Raw genomic sequence first — 8,714 nt, forward strand, 5'->3', positions numbered from 1 at the left:
AAACACGCTTCGTCACTGTACTGAATAAAAAAAGTATTCAAGTAAAATAAACCTTTCCTCCCTTGTAAGTAAAAAATGTAAGAAATTATTATTCATAATAGAGCAATCGTGTCTTTGAATAACGCCTAACATTAAACAAATGATTATGTTACGTCACATAGACGCGACATGTTTATGTAAATCCAAATAGTAGTCATCTCGTAGTCATATAAATTATTTGAAAATATATTTTTAAGTATCATAATTTGGCCTCTAACCAAATCACAACACGTCTACAGCAGTTGTGGATAAGGTAGCTGGTAGATATGGAAAATTACTGCTCAAGTTCAGAGTATGGCGTCTGTAATTGTCCTAATATAAGGAAAAAAATTGAAATAAATTATGTAGATATTGCCGAAGAAGAAAAAAAGTGATAGAAAATATGTATATTTTCGAAACAGAACATAGTAGTATATAAGAATACGCTATGTGTATTAACAGAGAAACAAAACGACGGTAGTTTTTTTTTGTTTATAACTTTATTTTACAAAATAAAAATACGACTAAATAATACAGGGGTATTACTTTATAGTGTTTTACATTGATACATTAGATAAGGACATAAATAAATTGTTTTTTTACAAGCGAATTAGTTTAAATGTTGATTAAATGGTATAAATATTTTATTAATTCAGTAGGCAGCCCATATTCTGCGGCGTGTCGATGTAGTAAATGTGCATGGTCACCACGCCAGGGTCTCCAGCTAACTGGTACAAGCAATCGGGCCCTTCCGGCACAATGAACTAAAACAAATTTTACTTGTGATATTAAATTAAAAATAGTAAAAACTTTACATCTACGAATTAATATTAAAACTTAAAATTAATTGAGTAATAAAATATCATTTTTTGTTAGGTAAATTATACTATAATATATTAAAATTATTATTATGTCCTTTAAAGTCAACTTAGTTATAAAAATATTTGATAAAAATAGTCTTTGGAAACATTATGTAATGTTAACTGAGGTAGGGCACAGCAGGAATTTCCTGCTCAAAATATGGAGCAGCCCGACTGGGGTAGTACCTCGACCTTGCAGAAGATCACAGCAAAATAATACTGTTTTCAAGCAGTATTGTGTTCCTGTTGAGCTCCTGGGGGGATTGGGGATTGGGTCGGCAACGCGCTTGCGATGCTTCTGGTGTTGCAGGTGTCTATAAGCTGCAGTAATCGCTTACCATCAGGTGAGCCGTACGCTTGTTTGCCGACCTAGTGACATAAAAAAAATTGACGTTTGCAATAATTTGTCACAAAAACCCGTAATATTTCGTTGAGTTTCATTTAGAAACGATTTCGGAAAATAAGAAGAAGGCTGGATTTCAGTTATCCTTAAAAATTTGTCTTCTTGTGTAACAGTAAGGAAGTTGTACACAACTGTAAAGTAATTAGTGTAAGCGCTTAATTTTTGTGACGTACGTAGGGGAAACCCGGGCAAGACGGGGTGGTGGGCAAGACGGGGCATCAGGCTTTTTAGGTGATTTAAATTGATCAATTTCATTCGCTCTGCCATCTCGCTACTGGCCGCCACGACAGCTCTTAGTCACACGAGTACTAACACGGCGGCTATTCATTTGTTTTAGTTATCGCCGAAAAGTAGATTTCGTTTGTTCGTATTAAAATTTCTTATATGTACGTTTCGTAGTGCATGAAACTTGTATTTGGTGAATTTTAAGCGGCATCTCGGTTAATCCTATCTACAGTACATTGCAGTAACAGGTAATAACTTGTTTTGTTGTGAAACATTATTCGATTTTTTTTTGTTTGAATATTAATTTTGAAACGAATCAACGGGCAAGATGGGGCGGCATCTGATACCCCATATTGCCTGACACGATTTTGATTATTTATATTTTTTTATATATTGTTTTAGGATGGTTTATATTTAAAAAAGTCATATATGTTTATAAAAGAAACTCAGGAAGAGGAAAACGGTCAAGGGAAGCACTGAATAAGACGATAGAATTTGTTTTGAAGCGAGAAATGGGATATATGTTGGATGCAAATTTTTTCTTAGTCCCACAACTACATTGGAATGAAAGGTAAAAAAGGCTAAAAAAGAATGTAAAGGTACCTTTGGGTACCAGTATTTTCGCAAAAAGAAGAAGAGGATGAGCTTGATGGATTATTTACTAGACATAGAAATCGGTTTATTTTTTTAAATTGTAGATACTCTGGCAGCACCTCTTACAACAACAGCAACGAGCACTGCAGTTGTTGTTACAGATCCTGCTACTTCAACAGTTGTGACAACTAGTACAACTGAAATTAACACATATTTAAATTTGAGTCCTTCCCCTAAATTTTCTTATTGGCCTAATTTAGTGCATTAGCCAGCCCAAAGCAACTATTGCCTCTTCCAGTGACCAAGAAGACATTAAAAGTGACGAAAAAACGCGGTAAAACTACTATCATAACCTCTTCACCCTATAAACAGAAGTTGTTAAGAGTTAAGTTAGAAGAATTTATTTTAAACAAATGTGACAGAAAAGTTAAAAAAGCAAAACTAGGAAATCAGACAGAGAAAAAAGGAGCGAAAACAGAAAAAGGAAGAGAAACAAAACCTATTTCAAGACTAAAGCCACAAAGAAATATAATTTAAAGAAACGTATTAGACAGTCGTCTTCTGAAAAGAGTGATGTTGAAACCGAAAACACTCCATGCCTACATTCTACAGGGTTATATTTCGACTCCAAGAAAGGTTGGATTGCTTATTCTTCTTGTGGTAAATGGTTACATTATGGCTGCGCAGGAGTGGATGATAATGATGCCGAAGCAACATTCATTTGCGAGTTCTGCACTCCTGAATAGTCGAGAGAATGGCTATACCCCATCTTGCCCATTAGGCCCACCCCATCTTATTTATTTATTTATTTATTTAACACTTTATTGTACACCATACAAACAAAATAAGCAAGCAACATTAGCAATAATTTGTAGAAAAAAAAATGTACAAAAGGCGGCCTTATTGCTTAAGAGCAATCTCTTCCAGGCAACCTTAGGGCAAAGGAGATGATATATTGACGGTGTAGGTGAAGAGTATAATTTTATAAAAAATAATAGAAAGCAACTCAATAAATAAACATACATACTAACATAGATAGTTTGTATACATACATACAAACACACACATACACACAGACACACATACATACACATACATACACACAAAGTTCATACTAGATAACTAAGAAGTTTTTAAACAAGATTAATAGTGACAGAAGAAGACAATCATAAGACTGGAAACCTAAAGCAAAGGATTAATTCCCACCCATTTTAAGAAAGTGTAGTTTAACGGATTTCTTAAAAATAGGAAGGGATTGAGAACGTCTAATCCACAAGGGCAAAGAATTCCAAAGTCGAGCAGCTTGTACGGTGAAGGATTTGGTGTAGAAAGTAGAGGAATGAGAAGGAATTTCAAGAAGTAGATTGTTGTTCGACCGTAAACTACGTTCATGTAAATCAGTTAGATATTTAAACCGCTCTTTTAGGTAAGATGGAGTTGCCGGATTAAACATAATGCAGTATAATAGCCTGAGAATGTGAGTATTCCTGCGAAGGCGAATTGGGAGCCACTTGAGTTTTTTGCGAAAATTGGAAATGTGATCATATTTGCGCAGACCAAATATGAATCGGATACATAAATTTTGAATGCGCTCAAGCTTATTCAATTGCTCCTCGGTTATGTCAAGATAGCAAGTGTCAGCATAGTCATAGATAGGTAAGAGAAGACTATGTACGAGCGCAATTTTGGTGGACGTAGGAAGGAAATTTTGTAGCATGCGAAGGGATCCCACAGCAGAAAAAACTTTTCGACTTATCTCACCAATCTGTGGACACCACGAGAGGTTTTGATCAAATATGATTCCCAAATTTGTCACTTTTTCGCTATATGGAATTTCAACACCGTTAAAAATTACAGGGGATAATTGTGTCTTATTTAAGCGAGGAATAAGTTTAGAGCTTCCAATAATGATAGCTTGTGTTTTTCTTGGATTCATTGTTAAGCCAAAAGATTGACTCCATTTAGAAATGGCTAATAGGTCTTCGTTAATACGAGAAACAGCCTCTGGTAATTCTGTAATGGTACAGTGGGTGTAAATTTGCAGATCGTCAGCATAGAGATGATAATTTGAAGATATAACGTTAGTGACCGAGTTAATGAAGATAGAGAATAAAAGAGGAGACAGTATGCCACCTTGAGGTACACCAGCACTGATCTCGACCCAATTGGAAAAGGAGTCATTAGCTCTAACTCGACATCGACATCTTACCCGACCTATCGGGCATGATGGGGTGATATGTCATATTTTACATTTTGTTATATTATTAACAATTCTATGGTGCTGTGTTCCTGATTTAAATTTAATATGTAAGATTGATAACTACAAGCCTGATTAAGAATAAATATGATTATGAAACCATGAACCCCTACGATTTCTGGAGCTTTAAACCTTAACTACCCCATCTTGCCCGGTGTTCCCCTACATCAGTAATTTTTTTTAGCTTTCGTAAAATCATTTTTAATAAGAGCGATTCTTCCATACATCCATTAATCAGCCTTTCAATCATTTTCATCAGACATCCAACAGTTAGTGAACTGTTGAGCTGGACATAGGCCTCATCAAATGTTCGCCACCCTCCTCTAATGTTCGCTACAGACCGAATCTTAGTTGGATAGAAAATGATAGTTGTTTTTATACCAATTTTTTACAGTTAGATCATAAGTAGACCAACCTTCTAACTAAAACTAAATGACTAAAACTTTAATCTATAGGTTAGTTTACCTCTTATAGGATATTCTTTTATGCTTAAGTTATAATTACTAATAACTTTCAAATTACACCTCATACTCGTATACCTCTTATAGGATATTTTTTTATGCTTAAGTCATACTTACTAATTACTTTCAAATTACACCTAGAAACTGATTGTTCCTTTTTTGTTACTTGTTACTTGAATATGTTGTAGGTATAAATATGGAAATAAATAAATAAATCTAAATCTAAATAAATGTGTTAAAGTTTAAAATGATGTTACCCGAACAGCAAGCCCTGGTGGTCTTTCAAACCAGTCACGTTGATTTGCCTTGATGGGTAGTTTTCCGAACATCATCAAACCAGTTCCAACTAATTGGCCGGAGTGCACGAGCGGGAACCAGGGGTACATAGTACCCGCCGCACACTGAGTTTGTTTCGTCATTTTGTAATAGAAGTGACGACCTGAAATAATACGTAAAACACCTCTAAATTTTCGTTAGTTTCGAGTAGGTACATATCGTGGTGGGTGGCTGAGTGTGGGTTTGTGAGATGATTCCTATAATTTGATTAATTGTGTTTCCTATACTTAAATAAAGATTAAAGTAAGTTGAAAGTCTTTGAAGTAAAAAAGGCATAGCTAGCGTATTTATAAAAATAGAAAACATGAAATTAATTTATTAGTATTACCCATCCAAGGAACGCAGGCTTGTCTGGTAAAATCGCTGTTCTCGATGTCACTGCTCCTGGCGGAAATCTCATCAATAGCACCATTAAACCCATTAACCCAGAGTGTGTTTTGTTGGAGTAACTTGGTGTTATCGTAATGTGCGAGACGCTCAGCTGCGTCTAGATCAAGGTATTCTGAAAATTAAATTACCTATTATAACTTCTTGATCACACGACAAATTTTCAATAGTTCTTTCATTCTTATAGTCGGTTTGTAAAGAACTAAAGAACGCGAACGCTAAGATTCGCTAAAGACTAGTCAACCTGGCGAACTTCGTACTTTTTTTTTTTCCTTAAATATCATATTATATAGGTAATAATTTTTTATTTTATTCTATTTTTTTTTTTGTTTTTTTTTTATTACTCACATAATGTATTAGACCTAAGATATTGATTGTAATGCCTGCCTCTGATGTTATATGTATATGCATATATTGTGTATGTTAGGAGCAGTGTGTTTTGCAAATAAAGTTATTATTATTATTATTATTATTAATATTATTATAATATCGTAATAAAATATAGCCTATCTTTCAAATTTGATCAAACTGCACACGGTGTGCCAATTTAATTAATATCGGTTAAGTAGTTTATGATTCCATCGCGGATTGACGAGTACTACCCGTCTCTTCGCAACCTGTAATAATACTTGATTTTGTGACAGTTATTACCAACCTTGATTAACGAAATACTGTTGTATAGCCCAGAAAACCCTTACGTCTCCGGCAGGGGTATTTGTAACCCATTCTACGAAACCTTGTGATTCCCAGTCATAAACAGCGTCCGTGAATTCATCTTGAGGTATCTAAAATCACTTATTGAAGTTGACGTAAAAAAGTATTTAGAAATTATTAATAGTAATAAGTTTTTATGTTAAACCAGTCTCTTGTTATCTATATAAGTAATTATCTTTTATTAGGCATTCGTCTATTTTGTATAAAGTCAGGGCCAAATTCTTCGCTCCGAGTATTGTATTGTTTGTCATAACTGGTGGGTTTTACCCACATTCGCGTTAATAGTTATAAAAAATGGTTAATAGTTCCGTTTGCATATATTTTGTTATACATGTTTTCTTTGCTTATGTTTTAATGACTTAAATTTATCGACATGTGTGTAAGCTATAAAAATTTCTAAAAAGGAATATAACATAACATAATAATACACTTTATTGTCCATCAAAACAGAAATAATACACATCAGATTTATTTTAACAAAGTATCATAAGGTACAAAGGGCAGTCTTATCGCTGAAAAGCGATCTCTTCCAGGCAACCTCGGGACTGAGGAGATGACATTGTGTCGGTATAGGTGTACAAATTGTGACATAAACGTCTCAATATATTTACTCAAACAAATATACATATAAATACATACATAAATAAACACATACATACATACATACATATATTTAATTTTCTATAATATGTTCTGTTAAGTGATACTTGATGGCAAGAATTATATTTTTATTTAATATTATATAACTTTTAATATTCTTTTAAATGTAGACCGATAGTTGATAGAGATAATACGTTGATCGTTATCAACTGGCAATCGTGGCATAAAATATAATTAGTCAAGTTTATTCATTTATCATAATTACAACTTATCGGTGCGTAAACATTATAATATCTACTGTATTCGAAAAATAACTTTTATAGCGATACGAATCGAAAAGTCCGAAATGCGAATTAAGTAGTTTAATAATTATATTAATAAAGAATACTTACACCAATTTGTAAACCGGATATTATACCATTGTCATCATATAAACCACAGACGACGAGGTCGTTAGAGCAGTACATCACGAGGGAAGGTAGTGGAGGGTTGCCTGGTCTTTGCGTCAAAACCCATCGTTGTATGACTGCTGCTGCCAATCTTCTGGGTACTTCGAAGAAGAAGTCGCTACCAATGCCGAAACCAAGGTTGAATTTTACTATAAAAGTGGCAATAGTTTTATTATTAAACCTCATTATTAATAAGGTCATCTCTCTATGATCTCTTTTATGACCTGTTTTGCGGTAACTTGCTTGCAACTACTAATATTACAAAGTAAATTGTACAGTTGTAAAAATAAATACCAGATCGAAAACTAACGATGACTATTATACATATATAGGTTACACTTTATTTACAACGTTCGTTCAGCGGCGCTGTATTTCACGCAATACATGACTAAACTTATAATAATTGAGTTTCTCTGCAGAATTTACAATTACACGTAGTTCTTTTTTTAAATACGACTGGGATGAAAAACAAGCATACGTTCTTGCAACACCAGAAGCATTGCAAACGCATTGTTGCCCTTCCTCTAACCCTTTCTAGGAGCACTGACCACCATACTCGCCATAGAAACACAGATCTAATTAGGAGCAGTGCTATTTAGCTGATTTCTATAAGGTTGAGGTACTTCTCCAAACAGGCAGCTCTAGATTCGGAGCAAGATATTTCCTGCTGAACCTCTACCTCAATAATCTTTAAAATAAATAAGAGACCGAATTCAATAAAATAAATTTTAAAATAAGTACAACAGAATGACTTACTTCTTAAGCCTGGCTGAAATGCTGCAGATGCTGCAATAAAAAACACGATGGTGAATTGAACATGATTTTTAATGACATAATAAAAAAATATTGTTCTATAATTACCGCCGGCGATAGCGAGGCCAAGAAATAGCAACAGCCCTTTCATAATTAAAGCTGGCTATGCACTGATTGAAATTAGGACTTTATCAAAATTTTATATATCTACGTAAGTAGATATTTTTACAATTTTTAATCATTTTTTCCTTTACACGTTCATCGCAATTCGCAGTAGATAAGTGGTACAGGCGGTTGTTAATTCGATAATACTGTGATAATTGTATCTCTGCGACAAAACTTTAGTACAATGCACATTTTGTTATAATAACTCGTCATAAAAAATATTTTTTTACCTCTTCGATTCTACGATCGAAGACGGTTAGTCAAGGCATTCATGACTGTGTTAGAATGAGACAGCTATTGTTTACTTAAAGGTTCCGTGTTAGATCATGCTGCTGAAACGGTGCGGCGAAACTATAGCACAATCAGGGAAAAATAAATAAAATAATTGATGGAAGTTTTTAATTTTAATTTTAGAAATGAATACATCCTGTTCTGTTTTTCACAACTTCAGTAAGTATCTTCGGCAAGTTTTCATATCGGTTTTAATATCTT

At 33.8% G+C, this 8,714-nt stretch overlaps 1 protein-coding gene across 1 annotated transcript; it reads right to left on the minus strand.

Annotated features, from left to right (window-relative positions):
- Positions 1-499: 499 nt before the first annotated feature.
- On the minus strand, positions 500-8,238 carry LOC123662177. The gene is made up of 7 exons (XM_045597061.1): positions 8,166-8,238; positions 8,061-8,090; positions 7,248-7,453; positions 6,197-6,326; positions 5,483-5,656; positions 5,076-5,257; positions 500-782 (listed from the first exon to the last, which is right to left on the minus strand). Exons 1-7 carry the CDS (start codon positions 8,206-8,208, stop codon positions 666-668), a joined length of 882 nt encoding a protein of 293 aa, XP_045453017.1. The 5' UTR covers positions 8,209-8,238; the 3' UTR covers positions 500-665.
- Positions 8,239-8,714: the final 476 nt, after the last annotated feature.

This window comes from Melitaea cinxia, chromosome 18, assembly GCF_905220565.1.
Source record: "Melitaea cinxia chromosome 18, ilMelCinx1.1, whole genome shotgun sequence".
Taxonomy (NCBI): domain Eukaryota; kingdom Metazoa; phylum Arthropoda; class Insecta; order Lepidoptera; family Nymphalidae; genus Melitaea; species Melitaea cinxia.

Coding starts and splice junctions, on each gene's coding strand:
- LOC123662177 (XM_045597061.1), bottom strand. CDS start 8,208: ATGAAAGGGCTGTTGCTATTTCTTGGCCTCGCTATCGCCGGCG. Junction 8,091..8,165: donor TGGCCTCGCTATCGCCGGCG/GTAATTATAGAA, acceptor TTTTTATTGCAG/CATCTGCAGCATTTCAGCCA. Junction 783..5,075: donor CACCAGGGCTTGCTGTTCGG/GTAACATCATTT, acceptor AATTTGTTTTAG/TTCATTGTGCCGGAAGGGCC.